Consider the following 25,672-nt stretch of genomic DNA (forward strand, 5'->3'; position numbering starts at 1 on the left):
TATTTTTAATATGGGGAATTTTATAAACATTATTATATTTTTTTTCTAAATTATATGCTTAGTCTTTTTCCATATATAATTATTAGGAGTCAATCAAGGTTTGTGACACCTATAGATCAGGTGAGTGATACAGATCAGATCCCAGTAAAGGATACATACTAGTTAAATTAGATATATGTCACTTTATTGCACTATAGATATAAAGCAAAACAATTAAAATAAAAAAAAAACAGAACAAAAAAATAAATAAATAACTGTTTCCAAAAGCTCAGGCTCCCCTGATATCCTATATGATCAGGCCATGTCTCAGCATATAAGTCTACAATAAGATCTCATAATTATAGGGACTCCCAGTCCCAAAATCTTTACATTATATAACCTAGAGCTCTTATGTTAAATATCCTCTAAAGCTGTTTATAGCATTACATATTAACATCACATATCGACTTAGGTTGTCATTTTTTTTTATACTTAATCTATTTCTCCTTGTGAGCTGCAATGAATATCACGGACTTATAGTCAATAAGGTCACTCACATTCGTTCTCTTCTTAACGTTACAGTAATCTATAACAAATCCTTCTCCAACTAGAGCTTTCCTGGCAAAATCCTCATCATATGGGAAAGCATGGATCTTGTCTTTCCCGACTGTGTAATATGTCATATCTAAAGCCCCAATCAACATGAGGTGTCCTCCAGGTTTCAGTAACTTTGAGAAATTCCTGAGATATCTGATATAATCATCTTGGTCTTTGCAGATACTATCTAGGAGAACAGCGCTGATGATACAATCTACTGGTGGTAAGACTATCGGATCCGTCATATTTTCCTTCTCAAGGTCACATTTCATAACATGTGGAATTGCTGATCTCACTTTTCCTTCTGTGTCCTGAAACTGGTTACTGAAAGAAATTGGGGAAATTAGGAAATGATTGTCCCACAGGAATATACAGGTATGTAGGCTCTATAGTAGTCTATAGATTTGGATTATTGGCATCCAGCAGGAGTGGAGGAAACTACTGGATATTTAGCTTCGTAGGCAGATTTGTTATTGCTAATGCACCAAGTATGCAATAATTTGCACCAAGAAATTGACTTGCTCCACATTATTTTAATATTTTAGAAACAGGGTCATGACTTTCATATTGAATAGACTAATAGTGGACAATAACAATGATAGTAGACTTCACCTAAAATTCAGAAAATACTTCACCTGTTCCCTTGTATCTCTCCATGAAGTTTTGTGGCATGTCCCCAATCGAATGCTCCTGTCCGTGTGTCCAGCCATCTCTTCAGCTCCATGATGCATCTGTCACTGGCCTTCAGGACTATGATGTGTTGGAAAAACTCACAGGCTGAATATAGATGATGAACAAAGGAACTAACACTGAGGTCAACAAGGACATCTCCATTAATGTGACCTGGAGAAAAATGTTACCAAAATGTAAAAAATGAGATATGATAAACAACTACAAATTATATGATGCAGATTATTAATGTCATTTGTCTATTACACCTCCAGAAAACTATAGATGTGAGAAAAAGTAAGTGAACCCTCTTGATTTATCTGGAATTCTGTACTGTTTACTGGTAAAATGTAATTTGATATCAAAGTCCCAGTTATAGAAAAACACAATGTAACTAAACTAATAATACTCAAAAGTTCTACTAGTCATGGTGGTTTTTAATAATGAAATTGAGTAAACATCCATAGTGCAGGGAGAAAAAGGAAATGGACCTTAAAATGTAATAACTTCTATATCCTCCACTAGCAGAAATCCTCTCCTCCAAAAGTTTAATGTAGCTACAAATAAGATTTGCACTGATTAGAGGAAGAGTTTTGGTTGATTTTACTTTGTTTCAGATCGTCAATTTCTGGGATGCCCTACATGCACAGCCTCCTTCAGGTCATACTACAATAACAAGCTCAGACTATGGTGAGTGAATCCCCTCACCACGTATCTGCCTGCCTGATCTGAAAAGGAAAATATCTGGTATCATCTGGCATAACCAGTGTAACCATCATATGATGTGTCTGTATGTATGATGTGTGTAAGTATGATGTGTGTATGTATGGTGTGTATATTTATGTATGTATGTATGATGTGTGTATGATAAATGTGTGTATTATAGATGGGAGGTGTGGGTGTATGTATTATGTGTGTATGTATGATGTGTTTATGTATTATGTGTGCATGTATGATATATGTGTCAAAAATCAACCAGAAGAATTATTCTCTATGCTGATGGGGGGAAATACCTATTAAAACATAACTTTTAATGTTATTCTCTAAAACACACCACACCTTGTGAAAAACGAAATAGTGTTCTATCTCCAGGACAAACACAATAATAATCCAGAGCAGTTACCGTATGTCAGGTGGATTTACAAAAGATAATGCAGAGCTATTGCTTAGAATGTCACCCAACGCATTTCTGCCACAACGTGGCTTCCTCAGGGGAGATTTATACAGTATGCAATAGATCATAATACTGCTATGAAAAAGACACAGTGATATTTAGACGGACGATGTAGCTTGTTTGATAGGGAGACACCCGATACATAGTGTACACCCCTTTACTACTTATAGTGCGTCTCTCATTACAGGAGGTAGTGTCATCCCTCAGGGTAACCTGGAGGAAAGACAAATATTCACATTTCCCCAAGCGTTTGCCAAGATACGCTCCGGTGCCGCACGTCTGGTTAGTGGTTCTCAAGTGGATGCGATGTATCCGCGTTGGCGGGGAGCCGTCTGTCTCTGACGGCTGCTCAGGGCTCACACTGATATATGTGTGCATGTCTGTATGTATGATGTGTGTATGTGTGTAACTAAAAGGTGCTGCTACTACTCCTACTACCTACGTAAGGTGGGCTTCTACTACTAACAAGGAGCGCTGCTGTTGATACTACCACTAAATGGGGGCTGCTACTACTATATGTAGGGGGCTTCTACTACTATATATGGGGGGCTGCAACTATACACTGGAGACTGCAACTTTATAAGGGGAGGTTACTAGCTATAATGGGACCTATCTACAGGAGTAACCTCTACTTATAGGAGGCTGCTACTGCCTACAGGGAGTAAATACCTACAGATATCTACAAAGGGAACTAACTACTTAGGGCACCTCTGTAATGGGGAAACCATGTGAAGGGATCTACTTAAAGGGGGAACCTACCTACTCTTCCCTCAATCCGCTTGGCTACCCACTCTATTGTGTGGGACACCAAGGCTTTTTTATTACTGTATAGAGCTCTATAGGTGCTTAAAAAGTGCAGATCCTAAAATGTTTGCCTGACAGGTTCTGTGGAGACAAGTTCTGAAAGGAAGAAATTGTCACGACGGTTTGGGCCGGATGGAGAGGAAAAAAAAGTGAAGGACTCCAATCAGAGAAGAAATCAACTGGTGTAACTGTATGTAATCACAAATACAGTCTTTACAGTATGTATACAGCTGATATCTTCAACTATATGGTTACTGTATGGGGGATATTAGTATGTGTGCAGTGGTTTTGTTCAGCATGGTAGTATTATCCCGCCATTATATGGTGGTAATTGTAGGGGTAATGGTGTCTTGTATAGTGGTGATAATGGTCTGTGTATAGTGTTTTTATTTAACCCCTTCAGAACACAGGAAATACAGGTACACCCTGACGTCCTGGTAATTAAGGACACAGGGCGTACCTGTACGCCCTGGACATTTCCGTTCACCGCTAGTAATCCGTCAGTGAATGGAACAGTATGCCTACTTACAATGCCGCAAATTCAGATCGTCGATTTGTGGCAATTCTGGGTCAATCGGGTCCCCGGTGACCCAGAAAAAAAGGTTGATAGGTGCCGTCCGAGACAGCACCTATCACCCTTTAGCAGCAGGAGTGAGGGGGCACTCACGCCACCTCACAATCGTCCTGATTCATCGGCCAATACTGGCAGACAAATCAGGACTGCTGGGGGTGTTCACTCCCGGCACCCGCTCCGCCCCTATTCCGGAGGACGAGAGCAGGTGTCGGGAGTAGACACCGGCACCTGGGGCCCCTGATCCCCAGCATCTGTGGCGGGATCGGGCCCCAGGACCAGAGGTGGAGGCGGAGTAAAGGATCGCCGACAAGCGAGCAAGGCAACAGCAGGAGATAAGGCTGCCTCCTGCTGTTGCTTAGCAACAACTCCTAGCATGCACAAAGGGCATGCTGGGAGTTGTTGTTATACAACAGCAGAATGACATTAGTTAGTGGGGTGGCTTTTATCCAAATGGTCATTTTACGTATACAGTACATAAACTTGTACCCCACCCACCTCTATTAGGTGTATATTAGGTGCCTTGGATGTTTCAGACCTTGCATGCCTGCTGTACTGTTCACACAGAGGCATATTCACAGTGTAGGGTCCATCCCAGAATGAGGTCACCTTACCGTGGTGGGACGGTCCACACTATTTGGCGCCAAATTTGCAAGCTAAGTACCTCATAATTTCATAGTTTCATATCTTCATTTATTGCATTACAGCTGTATAGCTTTTCATGTTCTATCTATATACTCATGTTTTATCTATATACTCATGTTTCATCTATATCTTTGTGCTAGCAGTGTGCTGCTGCATTCTCCTGTTGCTGTATATATATATATATATATATATATATATATATATATATACATACACACATATACATCCATTACAATCCCCCCTAAAATGACAATTTTACCATTCCCTAATTTCAATCATCCTAACTCATCTGCCCCAGTGTGCTTTCTCGAACACTTCATTGTACTTTAGACGACCCATGGCTTGTCCATGGACCCCCTTAGCCTCAGACTTTACACATATGGAGTCAGATGCTATCCTTATAGTTCACTGGTGTTGTAGATGGCATTGAAGCACTGTAATGGGGTACAGGCTTCATCTGTAATTTCAAAGTCCAGATTTGACATCACAGGCGTGGCATTCTCAACGGTCGTCTCAAATTTCTTTAGGCAAGGCAAAACACAACACACAACAAAGCAAGATTATCAGAATTATAAGTATGGTTATTTTACCGGTCTTCCTCTTACACCATACATCATATCTAATGCCGTACCATTTAGGAATGTTATAGCGGATGTGGCCATTAGTTGTTCGACCTGACCTTTAAGAGCATTTACTAAGAAATGTATGTATCTCTGCTGGTTATGATGGATATAATTAATCCAGTCTACATTCTTGTTTATGGAAATCTGGTGTATTATAGACTCAAATCCGGCATTTACTTGACATTTAGCTTTAAACTCATCTAGGCCCCCCCTCTTGGGACTCCTATAGCATCAATATACACATAGAGATCAAAGCTCCCAACAGGGGCTACATGTTTACTTCTATAGTGTAGTGTGGGTTCCTTTGTAGGTTCGGTATTGACAATGTGTATGGGCAGAAGAGTCTTGGCTAATGTGTATTCTCCAGTTCAATTCCCTTCTACTCGGATTCTAAGTTTCATATCCCCAAGTATCCCATACCTTACGGTAGTTACCATTTACTTTTCCCACTAGCTAGGCTTATCCTTTCTATAATCTTACACCAAGTATTCATTTTCTTTATAACATTATCACCCACTAAAATGCTTATTTCATCCCCGCTTTTTGTACATGTTCGTTCATCCACTAATTCTCCTCATACATTGTCACTTCCTAACAATCTGTTGTGATAATCTTTCCCTATGGAACAACCATGGTTATGTAAAGACATATATTTAACAGTTATCAGAGAATATATCTTAGATACATCTATACGGGATCATCATATGAAAGTGTCTCTTTGCTCACTTATTTTCTGACACACACTCAGAGGTTTTAAGGAAATGTGTGACAATTACAGAATCTGAACTAGGCACAACTTTACAAAAGGTTCTTAATTGTATTCTTTACTTTATCTATGGTAAGGGGATCAGTACAGTCAGACAAGGACATACTTATATTGGTCCACTTTAGGCAGTTAGATGAAGTCTACTCATATTCTCTGAAACAGGTAAGATGATTATGGAGCGTGTTGGTCAGGTACCTTTATTGTTTTACCTAGGTCATAACAGATGTAAATAATGAAGTCTGTACAAACCTTCTTTCTGCATTGTTGAATCCTGAGGCCACCCAATATATGGACATTACTACACACATAGCTCCCTTCTGCTTAGTGTATGGGGTCATTCATATATGTTACCATGGGATACAAGACTGTTGGCACACACAGTTTCTTACCAACTCTCCAGATGCCGTCTTTGCCCTGTACCACCTCTTTCTTCCATTGGTCTCTCTCAGCATGCATTGCCGGTCCCTGCAAGAGACTTAACCAGAAAATTCCACATTGCCCATCCACCTGTACACTTTGTACCATAACTGTGGGGGAACAGGAGCACTGCAGTCTTGGCAGCCTCCTTCACCATTCAGTCCCCTTGGCTTTGGGGGCTGTTTCGTTCATGTTGGTTTGATCTTCATGATGGCCCCCTTCTCTGACAGCTTTAGGAATTTGTACACCCGAATTACAAACAGATTGGTTTGCCCAAGGATTCAAGAAAACCTTTATTCCAATAGGCCCATACTTGTGGGCGGTAATAAAAGTGTACTCGTACTCATCATGTCTTACCTTCAGATATCTTACACATCTCAGTGAATACCTTCAACTCTTCTTCTCTGAACCACCAGCTCAGATTGAGTGGTTTATTGCAGTAGAACTTTATTCTGCTTGTGGTCACCATATTATACCACCTCATCAAAAATAAAATAAAAAAGGATCAGAGTGTCACATGTACCCCAGAATGGTACCAATGAAAGCGTCAACTTGTCTCCCAACAATATTTTTGCACCCCAAGGCCTCTGCGACTTTATATTATTTCAACAAAATATCCTAAATTAAAAGCACTCCCAAAAATCCACATAGCACACCTTCATGTCTGAGGCCTGTGGGAGAGACACGTAGCGCACAAAGGCCACATATTGGATATTTCTAATTACGTCAGAATTCAGGGAATAAATCTTGTGTTGTATTTCTCTGTCAACACCTACTGTGTTACAGAAAAAAAATGGATATAAATGAAAAATCTGCAAAAAAAATAACATTTTTAAATTCAGCCTCCACTTTGCTTTCATTTCTGTGAAACGCCTAAAGGGTTAATAAACTTCTTTGATGTAATTCTGACTACTTTAAGGGGTGCAGTTTATAAAATGGGGGTATCTAACATACAGGCCCCTCAATTGCACTTCAGAACTGAACTGGTCCCTGAAAAATCTGATTTTGAAACTTTCTTGGAAATCTGGAAAATTGATGCTAAACTTATAACCCTTCTAACATTCTAAAAAAGTAAAAGAATGTTTATCAAATGATGGAGACATAAAGTAGACATATTGCAGATGTGAATTAATCATTAATTTGATGCGGTATAACTATTTATCATGCAAGCAGAAAATGTAAAGTCTAGAAAAATGCTAATTTTTATTTTTTTTGCAGAATTTTGGATTTTTTTACAGAAACCGCTAAATATATCAATCAAAATTTACCAATTATGTAAAGTACAATATTTTACGGAAAAAGCATCTCAGAATCGCTTTCATAAGTAAAAGCGTTCCAAAGTTATTAGCAAATAAGTGGACGCATTTCAGATTTTGAAAATTTGCCTTGGTCCTTAAAGGGGTACTTCGGTGAAAATACTTTTTTTTTTTTTTTTTTTTAATCAACTGGTGCCAGAAAGTTAAACAGATTTGTAAATTACTTCTATTAAAAAAATCTTAATCCTTCCTGTACTTATTAGCTGCTGAATACTACAGCTGAAATTCTTTTCTTTTTGAAACACAGAGTTGTCTGTTGACATCATGAGCACAGTGCTCTCTGCTGACATTTCTGTCCATTTTAGGAACTGTCCAGAACAGCATATGTTTGCTATGGGGATTTCCTTTTACTCTGGACAGTTCCAAAAATGGACAGAGATGTCAGCAGAGAGCACTGTGCTCATGATGTCAGCCGACAGCTCTGTGTTTCAAACGGAAAATAATTTCCACTGTAGTATTCAGCAGCGAATAAGTACAGGAAGAATTAAGATTTTTTTTTATAAAAGTAATTTACAAAACTGTTTAACTTTCTGGAACAAGTTGATTTAAAAAAAAAGTTTTTCACCGGAGATCCCCTTTAAGGGGCTATTGAGTGAGGGGGTTTTAAGAACTCAGGGCTTACCTGCACACCCTGAGTCCACTCCCTTTCTATAATGCAGGCCGGGCCCAACCGGGACCCGCGGCCAAAAGCGCGCTGCACTGATAGCAGTGCCGTGTGCTATTAACCTTTTAGACCTTTTCAAAGTTGATCGCCACATCTAAAGTGAAAGTAAAGTACTCCCGGGGGTCCCGGAAAGCTGGCAAACACAAGGACGGTCCTAACCTTCCTCCTGCATCGCCGATCGCTGAATGACTGCTCAGTGCCTGAGATCCAGGCATGAGCACTCAAGCGGCAGAATCATCGATCAATGTTATCCTATGAGATACCATTGATCAATGAAAAACATCAGTTAGTGCAGTATTATAGCCACTAGAGGGGGCTATAATACTGCAAAAAAAAGTGAAAAAAAAGAAAAAAGTTAATAAAGATCATTTAACCCCTTCCCTAATAAAAGTTTTAATCACCCCCCCCTTTTCTCATTTAAAGCGTACCTGTCGCTTTATATATTTTTTTTTTACTTTTAAAAAACGACCACTAGGGGTCTCCCTACATGTCCGGCACATAGAGTTCAGACTCATGCCGGCCCGGCAGCATGAGTCTGAAATCTCAGCGAAGATGGACACTGAAGAGCACAGCGCAGCTCCCCGCCTGTCAATCAGACAGGCAGGAGCGAGCGCTGTGCCTGCAGCACGGGCGCTCCTGACATGGCCAGCCACTTCATCTGGCCAAATGTCAGTGTAGTGCAGGGCAGCACAGAAGAGGATAGGGTCTTGTGCACTCTGTGTCCCGAAGCAGCCATTCATTGTCCCGTAGTAGCAAGGCAGCACGTCGGGACACAGAGCACATCAGTCCCGACGTGCTGCATTGCTACTACGGGACAATGATTGACTGCTTCGGGACACAGAGCGTACAAGTACCGCAATGCTGCTGCGCTCACTCACCTTGCCGGGAAGATCTATTGTTACACTCTGATGTTGAAGAGGGAGAAGGGTGGACTGACAGGCTTGGCCCCCTCCCTCCCTCCTTCGCTCACGACAGGAGCCTGAGCAGCCACAGGGGATCTAAGAAAGGTATTTATATGGGGTTTTGGGTACAAATATAAACAGGGATAGAGTCAGCGAGAGTCAGGGACAGATTGGGGGGAGGAATTAGGGACAGCTTAGTTGATGATAGGTACTCTTTAAAAAAAAAAACTGTGTAAATAAAAATAAACATATGTGGTATCGCCGCATGTGGAAATGTCCAAATTATAAAAAATATATTGTTAATTAAACTGCACGATCAATGGTGTACGCGCAAAAAAGTCCAGAATAGCATATTTTGGTCATTTTTTATAGAATGAAAAAATGTATAAAAAGCAATCAAAAAGTCTGATTAATACAAAAAAAGGAACCACTAAAAACTTCAGATCACGACACAAAAAATGAGCCCTCATACCGCCCCATACGCAGAAAAATAAAAAAGCTATAAGGGTCAGAAGATGACAATTTTAAATGTTTCAATTTTCCTTCATTTAGTTATGATTTTTTCCAGAAGTACGACAAAATCAAACCTACACACGTAGGGTATCATTTTAATTGTATGGACCTACAGAATAAAGAGAAGGTGTAATTTTTACCGAAAAATGTACTGTGTAGAAACAGAAGCCACAAAAGTTACAAAATAGCGTTTTTTCTTCAATTTTGTCGCACAATGATTTTCTTTTCCATTTTACTGTAGAGTTTTGGGTAAAATGACCGATGTCATTACACAGTAGAATTCATGGCACAAAAAAATAAGCTATAATATGGATTTTTAGGTGCAATATTGAAAGAATTATGATTTTGTAAAAGGTAAGGAGAAAAAAACTAAAGTGCAAAAAATGGAAGAACCCTGAGTCCTTAACTCCTTAACGACGCAGGACGTATATTTACGTCCTGCGCCGGCTCCCGCGATATGAAGCGGGATCGCGCCGCGATCCTGCATCATATCGCGTCGGTCCCGGCGCTCATCAACGGCCGGGACCCGTGGCTAATACCACTCATCGCCGATCGCGGCGATGTGCAGTATTAACCCTTTAGAAGTGGCGGTCAAAGCTGACCGCCGCTTCTAAAGTGAAACTGAAAGTGACCCGGCTGCTCAGTCATGCTGTTCGGGACCGCCGCTGTGAAATCTCAGCATCCCGAACAGCTGATCGGACACCGGGAGGGCCCTTACCTGCCTCCTCGGTGTCCGATCGACGAATGACTGCTCCGTGCCTGAGATCCAGGCAGGAGCAGTCAAGCGCCGATAATGCTGATCACAGGCGTGTTAATACACGCCAGTGATCAGCATAGGAGATCAGTGTTTGCAGTGTTATAGGTTCCTTTGGGACCTATAACACTGCAAAAAAAAGTGTTAATAAAGGTCATTTAACCCCTTCCCTAATAAAAGTTTGAATCACCCCCCTTTTCCCATAAAAAAAATAAAACAGTGTAAAAAAAAAAAATAAACATATGTGGTATTGCCGCGTGCGTATATATCTTTAATTAAACCGCACGATCAATGGCGTACGCACAAAAAAATTCCAAAGTCCAAAAAAGCGTATTTTGGTCACTTTTTATACCATTAAAAAAATGAATAAAAAGTGATCAAAAAGTCCGATCAAAACAAAAATCATACCAATAAAAACTTCAGATCACGGCGCAAAAAATGAGTCCTCATACCGCCCTGTACGTGGAAAAATAAAAAAGTTATAGGGGTCAGAAGATGACATTTTTAAACATATAAATTTTCCTGCATGTAGTTATGATTTTTTGCAGAAGTGCGACAAAATCAAACCTATATAAGTAGGGTATCATTTTAACCGTATGGACCTACAGAATAATGATAACCTGTAATTTTTACCGAAATATGCACTGCGTAGAAACGGAAGCCCCCAAAAGTTACAAAATGGCGTTTTTTTTCGATTTTGTCGCACAATGATTTTTTTTCCGTTTCTATGTGCATTTTTGGGTAAAATGACTAATGTCACTGCAAAGTAGAATTGGCGACGCAAAAAATAAGCCATAATTTGGATTTTTAGGTGGAAAATTGAAAGGGTTATGATTTTTAAAAGGTAAGGAGGAAAAAACGAAAGTGCTAAAACGGAAAAACCCTGAGTCCTTAAGGGGTTAAAGGGGTATTCCAGGAAAAACAACTTTTTTTTTTACAGATCAACTGGCTCCAGAAAGTTAAACATATTTGTAAATTACTTCTATTAAAAAATCTTAATCCTTTCAATAATTTTCAGCTGCTGAAATTGAGTTGTTCTTTTCTTTCTAAGTGCTCTCTGATGACACGTGTCTCGGGAGCTGTCCAGAGTAGAAGCAAATTACCATAGCAAACCTCTTCTGCTCTGTGCAGTTCCTATGGGAATTTGCTTCTACTCTGGACAGCTCCCGAGTCACGTGTCATCAGAGAGCACTTAGACAGAAAAGAACAACTCAACTTCAGCAGCTCATAAATACTAAAAGGATTAAGATTTTTTAATAGAAGTCATTTACAAATATGTTTAACTTTCTGGAGCCAGTTGATATATAAACAAAAGTTTTTTTTCTGGATAACCCCTTTAAGGGGTTAAGCACCGGGGACTATGGGCGTACCTGTTCGCTTTCTGAAATAAACAAAAATATGTAATAAGACAGGGGCAGCCAGAGAAGGACCCACACACCGGTATTGGGCCCAGATGATGAGTTCACCTCACAACCTGCCTTGGATTTGTAATGCATTTTGCATTTCAAGAGATTTCCCCCATGAAGGAAGATACATTTCCAGATTAGTTGCTGTGTATTCAGCTGCATCCTCAGGGGTGTGGCTGTGTCTCTCTGTTGGCTCTGAACTCACTGAAATCTAAAGGTAAGAGAGAAAGATTAGCTTGTCTCTATACCTGACTCTATCTGCTGTGCACTCCCTGTGCGCCCCCTCCCCCTTTATAACTATAACTATAAAAACACACATTTTCCTAGTAAGTCCAGTTGGTGGTGGGAGAAGGTATTTAAAACAAAAAAAAAATACAATAAACTGTTTCCTGCCTAGCTGCAGATACGGCCCTGTGGTTAGCAAGCCCCATGGGTAACACCCTACTTGGGGTTGTCACCTGGTTAGGCCTGAACTCCCCTAGCAACACCACTGCCTGTGCTTTATGTGATAGTGACTATGCCACTCTCCTTCATGATTTTGCCAAGAGCATGGGTGAAACTAAAATGATGCCCCTCCCTAGAAAAATACACCTCTCATCCAGCTCTATCTGTATACTGCTGCTGCTATCTCTTTGGGGTCAGTATATAAAGTAGTTATAGCCCTCCCCTCCAGCTATATCTGTATACTGTTGCTGCTATCTCTATGGGATCAGGATATATAGTAGTTATACTCCTCCCCTCCAGCTCTATCTGTATACTGCTGCTGCTATCTCTATGGGATCAGGATATATAGTAGATATACATCTCTCCTGAGGTTGTGTTCACACATTTAATTTCTTGCTGTGCTTTTTATGTTTTCGCTATAATCTTCCCAAAATCATTGCTAAAAATGGTGCCATCATACCGCAATTATGCAAATAACTATAAATATGAAACAGACACAGAAAATGCAGTAAACACTTGGAAATTCATAAATACAATGGTAACAATTCTATGTTTGAACACAGTATAAACACTTGGAATCTTCATAAAACACCTCAATTCACTTTTACCTCATGGCAATTAATTATTTCTAAAAAAAAACACACTTTGAATAAAACATCACATTAAAACTGCACATTATGTGAACTGACTGAATTCACTTATAAGTATAATGAGATCACCTGAAACTCTTCAGCCCCAGCAGTCTGATTAGATGACCAGGTGCAGTGATCAAATGCCACACTCAATCTTTCTGCACAGCCAGAGAATTCATTGGAAATGTAGGAATCCTTATGGTACGTTCACAAGTGAATGTTTTTCTCTAGATTTTGCTGCAGATTTTCTGCAGTGGATTTTGCTTCCCATTGAAGTCAGTGAAACCAAACAAATTCAACAGCTCTAAATTCCACTTCAAACACCTACGCTTGGATTGTCCAGTGCAGTAGGTGTAATAAAAGCAGGAAAACTTTATTAGAGAATCACATGGGGTACATCACTGGAACAATAACACTTGTGTGTTTTTGATCCTTCAAGATCCTTAAAGTGGTACTCTGGGAGAAAACAAAGTTTTCAAATCAACTGATGCCAGAAGGTTAAAGGGGTACTCCGGTAGAAAACTTTTTTTTATTTTTAATGAACTGGTGCCAGAAAGTTAAACAGATTTGTAAATTACTTCTATTAAAAAAATGTATATTCTTCCAGTACTTATTAGCAGCTGTATGATACATAGGAAATTCTTTGCTTTTTGAATTTCTTTTTTGTCTTGTCCACAGTGCGCTCTACTGACACCTCTGTACATGTTAGGAACTGTCCAGAGCAGGATAGGTTTGCTATGAGGATTTTCTCCTGATATGGACAGTTCCTGACATGGGCATCAGGTGTCAGTAAAGAGCACTGTAGACAAGACAAAAAAGAAATTCGAAAAGCAAAGAATTTCTTCTGTATCATACAGCTGCTAAAAAGTACTGGAAGGATAAAGATTTTTTTTTATAGAAGTCATTTAAAAATCTGTTCAACTTTCTGGCACCAGTTGATTTAAAAACATATATATATATATATATATATATATATATATATATATATATATATATATATATATTCCACCGAAGTACCCCTTTAAACAGATTTGTAAATTACATCTATTTAAAAATGTTAACCCTTCCAGTACTTATCAGCTGCTGTATACCACATAGGAAGTTGTGTAGTTCTTTCCAGTCTGACCATAGTGCTCTCTGCTGACATCTCTGTCCATGTTAGAAACTGTCTAGAGTAGGAGCAAATCCCCACAGCAAACCTCTCCTGCTCTGGACAGTTCTTGACATGGACAGAGGTAGCAGCAGAGAGCACTGTGGTCAGACTGGAAAGAACTACACAACTTCCTCTGTAGTATACAGCAGCTGATGAGTACTTTAAGAATAAATAGAAGTTATTTACAATTAAATAGAAGTCATTTACAATTCTGTATAACTTTCCAGTTGATTTGAAAACATTTTTCACCAGAGTACCCCTTTAATCATGGCATAACATATTTATTTAAAAAAAAGACACATATATACAGTAATGCCCTTAATTGGTACATACAAATAATGTAAGTAAAGCTAAAAAATATTTAGAAAATCTGGGCTAGAATGGGGACAAAAAATAGACTGACACAATACTGCAAACACCAGTAATAGACATAGAAACACCACATCACGTTACGAATAGACTATTCTCAAAACTTCTAAGATCAATAGGTGAGAAGTAAATCTTGCCTTAGACAGCCCTTAGGGTACGTTCACACCACGATTTGTCAACAAGGAGATCTGGTCCACCTATGGAGAGTTTTTTTGGGTGTTTTTTTTGCGCAAAATCTGATAGAATTCTTCATAGCCATGTCTACAGTTACGTTTACCATAGAGCACTTTCTACCGTAGAATCGAATTTATTAACTGCATGTTTTTTTTTTAAACGCAATAAATGCTCAAAAGCACTTTTCTTGCGCAAATATACACCACCTCGGAGGATACGTACCAAAGTGTCAGAAAGCATCTGAGAATGTGAAACTCGTGTTCCCCTTGGGACAGTTAGGACTACTACTCCCATCATGGACAGACTATGCCCATGATGGGAGTTATAGTCCAGGGGCTGAGGGGCAGATCACACTGGGTCATTCTACAGAGACCCGCTGTGATCTGCATTTATTCACATGCAGCTACACTGCGCTGCCCTCCAGCTCCTGTATGCACTGTCACATTTCATAATCCCCGCCCGGGAGACGGGAGCACTGATTGGTGAATAGCTATTCACCAATCAGAGCTCCCGTCTCCCAGCGGCAGGGATTATGAATTATGATAGCGTATACAGGAGCCGGCAGGCATCGCAGTGTAGCTGCATGTGCCGACGGCTTTTACAGTTAATAAATGCAGATCACAGCGGGTCTCTGGAGAATGACCCGGTGTGATCTGCCCCTCAGCCCCTGGACTATAACTCCCATCATGGACGAAGTCTGTCCCATGATGGGAGTAGTTGTAGTACAGCAGCTCTGAGGGATGGCACTTGCACATCCCCCGGCTGTGGGACTTTTAGGACTACTATTCCCTTCATGGACAGACTCCGTCCATGATGGGAGTTATAGTCCAGGGGTTGAGATGCAGATTTCTGAAGGTCATTCTGCTGAGACCCACTGCGATCCGCATTTATCAAGTTAAAACTTTTTTTTTTTAATCAACTGGTGCCAGAATGTTAAACTGATTTGTAAATTACTTCTATTAAAAAAATCTTAATCCTTCCAGTACTTTTTAGGGGCTGTATACTACAGAGGAAATGTTTATCTTTTTGGATTTCTCTTATGTTACGACCACAGTGCTCTCTGCTGACCTCAGCAGAGAGCTCTGGAAATTTCCTAAAATGGACAGCAGAGGTCAGTAGAGAGCACTGTGGTCATGACATAAGAGAAATACAAAAAGATAAACATTTCCTCTGTAGTATACAGCCCCTAAAAAGCACTGAAAGGATTAAGATTTTTTAATAGAAGTAATTTACAGATCTGCTTAACTTACTGGGACCAGTTGATTAAAAAAAAAGTTTTCCACGGTAGTACCCCTTTAACAAGCCGGCTGTACATGCGGCTCCACTGCGCTCCCCGCCGGCTCTAGGCGAGGAATACTGTATACACTGTCATAATTCATAATTGCCGCCCCCGGGAGACGGAAGCTCTGATTGGTGAATGGCTTTTCACCAATCAGAGCTCCGGTCTCCCGGCGGCGATTATGAATTGTGAGAAATGTATACAGGAGCCTGAGCCTGCTGGGAGCGCAGTGTAGCTGCATGTACTGCCGGCTTGTGGGGGAGTGTTTTTTTAAATCCTTTTTTTATTCAATGTGTTGTGTTTTTTATAATTGAATTTTCAGGCTTAGTAGTGGAAGCCGTCTTATAGACAGAATCCATTACTATGCCGTGGCTTAGCGTTAGCCCCAAAATCAGCTAACACTAACCTCCAATTATTACCCCGGTATCCACCACCACAGGGGTGCCGGGATAAGCCAGTACCAACAGGCCCGGAGCATCAAAAATGGCGCTCCTGGGCCTAGGCGGTAAAAGGCTGGCATTATTTAGGCTGGGGAGGGCCAGTGACAATGGTCCTCGCCCACCCTGGTAATGTCAGGCTGTTGCTGCTTGGTTGGTATCTGGCTGATACTGAAAATAGGGGAAACCCTATGCATTTTTTTTTTATTTTAATATTAAATAAATTAATTTAAAAAAAATTGTGGTTCCCTCATTTTTTCATTTTCCCTTGCGGACATTGAAACTATTGTAAACACATCATCAAGAAAATATATATACAATTAGGCAGTTATACTATTAAAATTAATCAATTCATTTCTTGCAGATCTAATTTTTTTGTCTATTGTCTTGTCTGCACCTGCGGCTTTTTCTATATAGGAAAAACTAAAATAAATCTTAATATTAGAGTTCGAGAACATTTATATTCTTTACGCACGAAAATAAATGCCACTAGATTTATGTATCAAATATTTGCATACCATAACGGAAAAAAATTGAAGATATTCAATTCGCAGGCATACAACATATTCCAGAACAACCGCAAGGTGTAGACAGACACACAAAATTGTTGCAATGTGAATCAAAATGGATTACAAAATTGAATGCGCTGGGCCCTCTGGATCTAAATGAAAGAAATGATTACAGCTCTTTTCTATAAAATGGCAGAATAAAAATTTGCTTCACATTTCTACTTTGTTTTAACATGTATACCTTGTATTTGTGTTGGTGAAGGGTCACTCCTCCCCCTCCTCCTTTTTTCCATATATACCTGATTGTGAATCCAAGTAATCAGGAACCGGAAGATGCGTTACTGACATGAAACCATGCTGTCATTCTACTACGCACCAGCTGTAGGCTGGTAGCTGTTTTTACCTCCCTGCCACTTTTTCTCCTTGAATGGTGAGAGCAGACATCTCTTTTTTTCTTTTGTGGATCTAATTATGCTTAGAATGCTGGGTTTCCGCAGCCGGACACTTGACGTCATGCCACACCAGGCCCCCTTGTGACATAAGTTTTGCAACTGGAGGTCCACAGCAGGGGTGGCCTGACAATGTTTGGGGATCATGGGGCCCCCGTGTGCTTCTGTGCCAGGTAGCTCAGCATCATCAACCAATGAGGAGGCTGATGCTAGCTGATATCTGGCATTAACACTGAAGACGCCGCTATCAAAGTCAACGGCAACTACAATGCAAACAACCTCATCCTAGCTAGCTAAGTGTGTTGATCAGGACCTCCACAACCAACTTGTGGGGTCCTGATCATCTGAGAGGATGGCAGGATGGCCCATAAATGCCTCCTTGCTGTCCAATCATACTCCTCAGCAGCCTGCACTAATGGATCACCAATAACACTGATCAATGCTGTGCTATGGAACAACATTGTTCAGTGTATGCAATCTAAAGAACACAGGTATTAGACTCCTGTGGGGACTAAAATAAATTAAATAAAATGTAGAAAAAAGGAAATAAATGTGATTAAGCCCCTTTTCTAATAAAAGTTTAAATCCCCCCCCCCTTTTTTCATTTTTTGAAATAAAATAATGTAAAAAATAAACATAAACCTATATGGTGTCACCGCGTGCGTAAATGTCCAAACTATTAAAATATATTGTTAATTAATCCTCACAGTCAATGGCGTATACATAACAAAATACCAGAATTGCTGATTTTTGGTCACTTGATACCAAAAAAACATTAAAAAAACATAAAAAACTAAAATGGTACCGATAAAAAAAAAAATACAGATCATAGCGCAAAAAATTACCCTCATAAATCATTGTATATGGAAAAATAAAATAAAAAGTTATAGGGATCAGAAAAGACTACTTTTTAACCCAGGAAAATATTCTCAAAAGTTGGGGGTCGTCTTATACGCCGGAGTATGGATAGAGATAGAGCGGGGCACCCGGGGTATGGATAGAGAGAGCGGCACTGTGCCCAGAAAAACACGTACCTTTCAACCATCCGGCCTGCCCTTGTATGTATCCTATTACGGCATCTCTTTCTCTGCCTCTCAGATCTTGCTCCTGAGGACTGCAGTGAAGCGGTGCGCATGTGTGAGATCTGATGCGGCGCAGGCGTGAATGTGCAAGATCTGATAGGCGGTGCAGGTGCGCATGTGCAAAATCTGACAGGGCGCGCTGGCGTGCTTTTGCAAGATCAGAGAGGCGGAGAAGGAGGTATGGTAATAGTATACAAGGGCGGGCCAGACAGGTGAAAGAGGCATGTACCGCTTTGATAGTCTTGGAGATAGGGAGGGCTGGGTAGACAGGGAAAGCAGACCAATCCAAGCAGTCTTTGTACACAACAACCAGTCAAACACTGGTAAGGTACCGTACATCGCAGTAGAGGGGTAGTCTTATACAGCAAGTATATCCAAATCTATAATTTAACTATAAAAGTTGGGGGTTGTCTTATACGCCCAGTCATCTTATACGCCGGAAAATACAGTATATAAAATTGGGTATCATTCTAATCGTATGGACCTTCAAAATAAAGATAATGTGTAATGTTTACCGGCGTAGAAATGGAAGCCCCCAAAGCTTACAAAATGGCAGTTTATTTTTCAATTTTGCCCCAAAATATTTTTTTTTTTAGTTTCACCATAGAATTTGTGGTAAAATGATTAATGTAATTACAAAGTACAATTAGTGGCACAAATAAGCCTCATATGTCTCTGTAGGTGGAAAATTGAAAGAGGAAAGATTGAGAAAAAAAAACTCATGTCCTTAAAGGGGAACTCCACTGGAAAAAACATTTTTTAAATCAACTGATGACAGAAAATTGAACAGATTTGTAAATTACTTGTATTAAAAAAAATCTTTATCCTTCTAGTACTTATAAGCTTCTATATGCTCCATAGAAAGTTCTTTTCTTTTTGAGTTTCCTTTTTGTCTGACCACAGTGCTCTCTGCTGACACCTCTGTCCATGTCAGTAACTGTCCAGAGAGGCATAGGTTTGTTGTGTTGATTTGCTCCTACTCTGGACAGTTCCTAAAATGGACAGAGGTGTCAGCAGAGAGCACTGTGGTCAGACAGAAAGGAAATTCAAAAAGAAAAGAACTTCCTGTGGGGCATATAGCAGCTGATAAGTACTGGAAGGATTAAGATTTATTGATAGAATTAATTTACAAATTTGGTTAACTTTCTGACACTAGTTGTTTAAAAAAGATATTTTCCAGCGGAGTACCCCTTCAGGTTGGAATTCCACTGAGGATTTTCAAGCAAAAACACAGTAATAAACTTCCATTTTGCCGCATGGCGTTTTTTCGCAGATTTTAGCTTCACTTGGTGTCTTTCAGTTTGGCATTTTTTTTTTAGTCCTTTTGGTGTTTTTCAGCTATTTTGGGCTCAGAGGCTGGTTTTCCAAAACGCCCTACAAAACCTAGTTTGGTATTTTTTGCAAAGAAATCGTGGCTTTTCCCTCCCATAGAAGTCTATGGGAGAGCATAAACGCCAAGAAAAATGCCATGTTGGAGTGATGGAGATACCTTTTTTAATAAAATTTCGTAAGGTACCATTAAAAAATAAATAAATAAAAAGATAAAGAAGTGATGGAAAAATTTGTATCTAACGAAATTTATCTTTTTTTTAACCACATTTTTAATAATGTTTAACCTCTTAATGATGCAGGAGGTAAATGTACGTCCTAGTGAGGTGGTAATTAATGCACCAGGACGTACATTTACATCCTATACATAACAGTGAGCATCGGAGCGATGCTCGGGTCATACGTGGCAGGTCCTGGCTGCTGATCATGCGGATGTCTGCCATTAATCCCTCAGATGCCGTGATCTATACAGATCACGGCATCTGCGGCAATGGGTCACTAAAATGGATGATCGCATCGCCCGCAGCGCTGCAATCCGATCACCCAGAACGGCAGACGGAGGTCCCCTTACCTGCCTCCGCAGCCTTCCATGGGTCTTCGGCTCTGGTCTGAGATCAAGCAGACCAGAGCAGAAGATTACCGATGACACTGATAAGTGCTATGCCCTATGCATAGCACTGAACAGTATTAGCAATTGAATGATTGCTATAAATAGCCCCCTATGGGGACTAATAAAGTGTAAAAATAAAAGTACAAAATAAAAGTAAAAAAAATTTAAAAAATCCCCTCCCCCAATAAAAATGTAAATTGGCCGTTTTTCCCCATTTTACCCCCAAAAAGTGTAAAAAACTATTATTTTAATAAACATATTTTGTATCGCCGCATGCTTAAATATCCGAACTATTAAAATATAATTTAAATTATCCCGTACGGTGAACGGCGTGAGCGTAAAAAAAAAAAAAAAAAAAAAATTGCTACTTTTTTATGACATTTTATTCCAAATAAAATTGATAAAAAATGTATTAAACGTTTTATATATGCAAATGGGATATATATAAAAAAAAATACAGATCACGGTGCAAAAAATGAGCCCTCATACCCCCACTTATATGGAAAAATGAAAAAGTTATACATCAGCAAAATAGAGGGATTTTAAACTCACTAATTTGGTTAAAAAGTTAGTGATTTTTTTTAAAGGGGTATAATAATGGTTTAATCGTATTGACCTACAGAATAAAGAAAACAGGTCTATTTTACCATAAAGTGTAAAGCATGAAACCTTTCAAAATTTGCAAAATTGCGGTTTTCTTATCAATTTCCCCACACAAATAGTATTTTTTTCTGATTGCGCCATACATTTTATGGTAAAGTGAGTGATGTCATTACAAAGGAAAACTGATTGCACAAAAAACAAGCCCTCATTCTAGTCTCATAAAATAAAGAGAAACATTGTGACACCCACTGTGATGTTTTCTTAACTGCAGGTAGTACTACTCCCAACATGGAGCACACTCTTCTCCATGCTGGGAGCTGTAGTACCTGCATTAATAGACAGATCGCAACAGGTGTCAGAAGTTACACTCGCTGTGATCTGTCTATTAATGCAGGTACTACAGCTCCCAGCATGGAACAGAGTGTGCTACATGTTGGGAGTAGTAGTACCTGCAGTTAAGATAAAATCACAATGGGTGTCACTCCTGACACCCAATGCGATTGTCCTATCAATTGCAGAGATGCGGAGTGGCTTTCTCCTGCACTCCGCATCTCTGTACTATACTCCAGCCGGCCAGTGACATGAATAAAACATCACTCATTCATATTGGCTGCAACCATCCGGCAAATCCCCACTCTGGGCAGAAAATATGAATGAGTGATGTTCTATTCAGATCACTGGGCGGAGTGCAGAGATGTGAGCGCTGTATAGAGCTGCTCTGTATATCTGTTATATTATGGACGATCGCATCAGGTGTCAGATTGATACCCGGGGCGATATGTTTATTAGTACAGGGACTACTACTCACATCATGGAGCTGTCTGTTCCATGCTGGGAGTAGTAGCACTACCTAAAAAATGTTTAAAAAAAATAGAGAAAAAAAAGTGAAACACACACACACACACTTCATTAAAAATGTATAAAAATTTCGTTATAAAAACAAAAAATTTTGTAAAATAATTTTTTTTCATCCCTACTGCATCCTTTTTTTTTTTTTTTTTTTTTTTATCCAAAGGGGCCAAAAAAGGCAAATTCGCAGGGAAAAGCAGTGGCAGTTATTCTGGCGTGTTTAAGCCTAAAAAAATGCAGTGCAAAAACCTCAGTGGAATCCCAGCCTTAAGGCGTTATGTACATATATACATTCATAAATAAATATATATGAATATATCCCTCAAGGGGTTGTTGGCCAACTTTTCATTTCTTAAACCCTTTCTCTTTCCAATACTAAAATGCTTAACAGGGTACTAGAGCCTTCATTTCTGTCCCTACCATATGTGGCGCACGTATCAGCGTTTCACAACCAGGGGGCCTCCAGTTGTTGCAAACCTACATCTCTGGGAGTTGCTGGGAGCTGTAGTTTTGCAATAGCTTGAGGCACCCTTGTTGGAAAACCCTGGTGTGTTTTTATATATATATATATATATATATATATATATATATATATATATATACACACACACACACACACTCACACACACACACACACACAGAGACACACACACACACACACATATGCACTAACACCTCACTCCCTTTTCCTCACATGCAGGGACAAGATGAGACAGGGAGATGACAGTCTTCACTCCCCCACGTGACCAGCAGATGTCCCCAGAGTGCAGCATCTGCTCAGGAGGAACTTTTTATTTATTTTTTATTTATTTTTATTTTTAAGGGCCATCCACAGAAGAAGCAGCAAAGTTTAACTCTATCCATGCCCTAAAGGACACAGATAGATTTAAATTCTGCTGCTCCTTCTAACATTAGTTTTAGTCTGGGCCCCTGACTGCAGGCTCATCTTGAGCTGACATTAAAGGGGTACTCACGTGGAAAACTTTTTTGTTTTTTTAAATCAACTGGTGCCAGAAAGTTAAACAGATTTGTAAATGACTACTATTAAAAAAACATGATCCTTCCAGTACTTACTAGCTGCTGAATACTAGAGAGGAAATGGTTTTCTTTTTGGAACACAGAGCTCTCTGCTGACATCATGAGCACAGTGCTCTCTGCTGACATCTCTGTCCATTTTAAGAACTGTCCAGAGTAGAAGAAAATCCCCATAGCAAACATATGCTGCTCTGGACAGTTCCTAAAATGGACAGAGATGTCAGCAAGGAGGACTGTGCTCGTGATGTCAGCAGAGAGCTCTGTGTTCCAAAAAGAAAACCATTTTCTCTCTAGTATACAGACTCTAAAAAGTACTGGAAAGACTAAGATTTTTTACTTTCTTGCACCAGTTGATTTAAAAAACAAAGTTTTCCACGGAAGTACCCCTTTAAAACTAGAAAAATGCAGACAGACAGTGGCGGCCCCCTAAGCCCCAAGCCCTTGGCGGTGCCCGACTGCCTGACCTGTCAGTCTGCCCCTGGTCCACAGTTTGGAAACCACTGGTGTAGTTTCAATGAAATATATTTTACTTAAAACGAGTTTCTGAAGATTAGGTTCTAGTTTACAAAAAAAAAAAAGTTGGAAAAGTCTAACAATTCTGGAAGTTAAAGGGGTAGTTCAGAAAACTGAAGTTTTTAGGCACCTATCCCTTATCCATGGATAGGGGATAATGGTCTGATTAGGGGAAGGGGGGTCAGACTGCTGGGATCTCCTGTATGACACCCCCCCCCCCTACTAATGCATCTTCAGTGCACTCTGGCCCCCACAATTCTGGCCCCCATTCCCTGGCTGAGGTAGGACATCGCAGCGGCCGGTGGTTGGCTGTGCGGGCTGTAACTTGCATTCGTCCAGGAAGGTGGGGGGGGGGGGGGCGCTTTTCTTGTGTATTTAGCTGGAGACTTGTACAGGAGATCAATGGGGGTCCCAGCCATCAGACCCCAATAATGAGACACTTATCCCCTATCCATGGATAGGGGACAGGTGTCTAAAAAGTTTAGTTCCCTGGACTACCCCTTTACAATTTTTGAGTCATCATTATCCTCGTTTTTTCCCCCCAAGGTTCTCGAGATTATAGAAAGGAACAATTGATATGACTGGAGGGGGGTGGAGTGGGATTTAGTTATGTTATTGACAATTGTTTAAAATTATCAAATTTAAGTGCCAAGAAAAAACTGAACTGAGCAAAGGGCCCCCCCCCCCATGCATGGCACCAAGGTGGTGTGTGGGTGATGTGTTTGGCAAAGTATTATTTTGATAATAAGACACTGTTTACATCATAAAGAGAAATATTGTTCTAAAATAACAATTTAAAAACATAGAAAAAAAAAAGAACAATCAGTATACATACCCTGTGTGAAGGTTTTTGCAAGACTTTCAATAGGAAATTTTAATAAATCGTCTCCAAAGACCACATGAGATTTATCGGACATATAATCCTCCAGGTGTTGTCTGGAATCAAATCCGTGTACATGATAGATCTTCCGGGTGGTGGGATCCATCGTGTAATCTTCTATCACAGGCAGGTGACTATCTCTACACCGGAGCTACAGGTCTTTATATAATAACCAGGAATCAGCTTCCAGAGATGATATATGTTAATAAGAATAACTTAAAGCAAAATTATTTATCTCCACGAGTCAGTCATGGGAATATGTGTTCTAAAAATTCCCAAGGAACATTAAAGATCTTCAACTAAACAAATCAACAGTTATTAAAGGGACAGTGAGGAGAAACCTACTTGTCAGTCTACAAATAACAAATAAATATTATTATAAATCTCTATCTGTATATCTTTTTCTCCTCCAATTTATCCTTGTCTGCTTCCTGACTAATCCACCTCTCCCCTCTGTCCAGTCCCCTCACTGTCCACCCTTTCCCAAATAATTCAGTTCAACCTGTTCACCAGGACAACAACCTGTCCTCTCCATACATCTCTGACCTGATCTCCGGATGCCGCCCCTCACCTAATCTCTGATCATCTCAAGACCTCGACTGTGCTTTACTTCTCAATAAAGTGAGTGTGTGGAGTAAGGAAATACCTCATATGTGGATGTCAAGTGTTCGGCAGGCGCCGTAGAGGGCTCAGAAGGGAAGGAGCAACAATGGGATTTTGGAGAGTGAATTGTGATGAAATGGTTTTTGGGGGCATGTCCCATTTAGGAAGCCCTTATGGTGCCAGAACAGCAGAAAAAAACCCACATGGCATACCATTTTGGAAACTACACCCCCTCAAGGCACGTAACAAGGAGTCCAGTGAGCCTTAACACCCCACAGGTATTTGACGACTTTTCGTTAAAGTCGGACGTGTAAATGAAATAAAAAATTTTTCCGTAAGTGCAGTTTTTCCCCCAAAATTTTCCATTTTTACAACGGGTAATGGGAGAAAATGCCCCCCAAAATTTGTAACCCCATAGGAAGCCACTATGGTGCCAGAAAAGCAAAAAAAAAAAAAAAAACACATGGCATACTATTTTGGAAACTACACCCCTCAAGGAACGTAACAAGGGGTACAGTGAGCCTTAACACCCCACAGGTGTTTGATGACTTTTTGTTAAATTTGGATGTGTAAATGAAAAAAAAATCCCTAAAATGCAGTTTTTTCCCCAAATATTACATTTTTACAAGGGTAATAGGAGAAAATGACCCCCAAAATGTTTTACCCCATTTCTTCTAAGTATGGAAAAACCCCATATGTGGACTTCAAGTGCTCTGCTGGCGCATTACAATGCTCAGAAGAGGGGGAACACCTTAGAGCTTTTGGAGACAGAATTGTTTGGAAAGGAAGTCAGGGGCCATGTGTGTTTACAATGCCCCCCGTGGTTCCAGAACAGTGGATCCCCCCACATGTGACCCCATTTTGGAAACTACACTCCTCACAGAATTTAATAAGGGGTGCAGTGAGCATTTACACCCCACTG

The 25,672-nt window shown here is 39.9% G+C and overlaps 1 protein-coding gene across 1 annotated transcript; it reads right to left on the reverse strand.

Moving 5' to 3' along the window:
• Nucleotides 1-476: 476 nt before the first annotated feature.
• Nucleotides 477-24,205, reverse strand: LOC130294668 (indolethylamine N-methyltransferase-like). The gene is made up of 3 exons (XM_056544861.1): nucleotides 24,103-24,205; nucleotides 1,212-1,419; nucleotides 477-900 (listed from the first exon to the last, which is right to left on the reverse strand). The coding sequence occupies exons 1-3, from the start codon at nucleotides 24,182-24,184 to the stop codon at nucleotides 477-479; spliced, it is 714 nt and encodes a 237-aa protein (XP_056400836.1). The 5' UTR covers nucleotides 24,185-24,205.
• Between the last annotated feature and the right edge of the window lie 1,467 nt (nucleotides 24,206-25,672).

This window comes from Hyla sarda, chromosome 10 (genome assembly GCF_029499605.1).
Source record: "Hyla sarda isolate aHylSar1 chromosome 10, aHylSar1.hap1, whole genome shotgun sequence".
Classification (NCBI taxonomy): Eukaryota; Metazoa; Chordata; class Amphibia; order Anura; family Hylidae; genus Hyla; species Hyla sarda.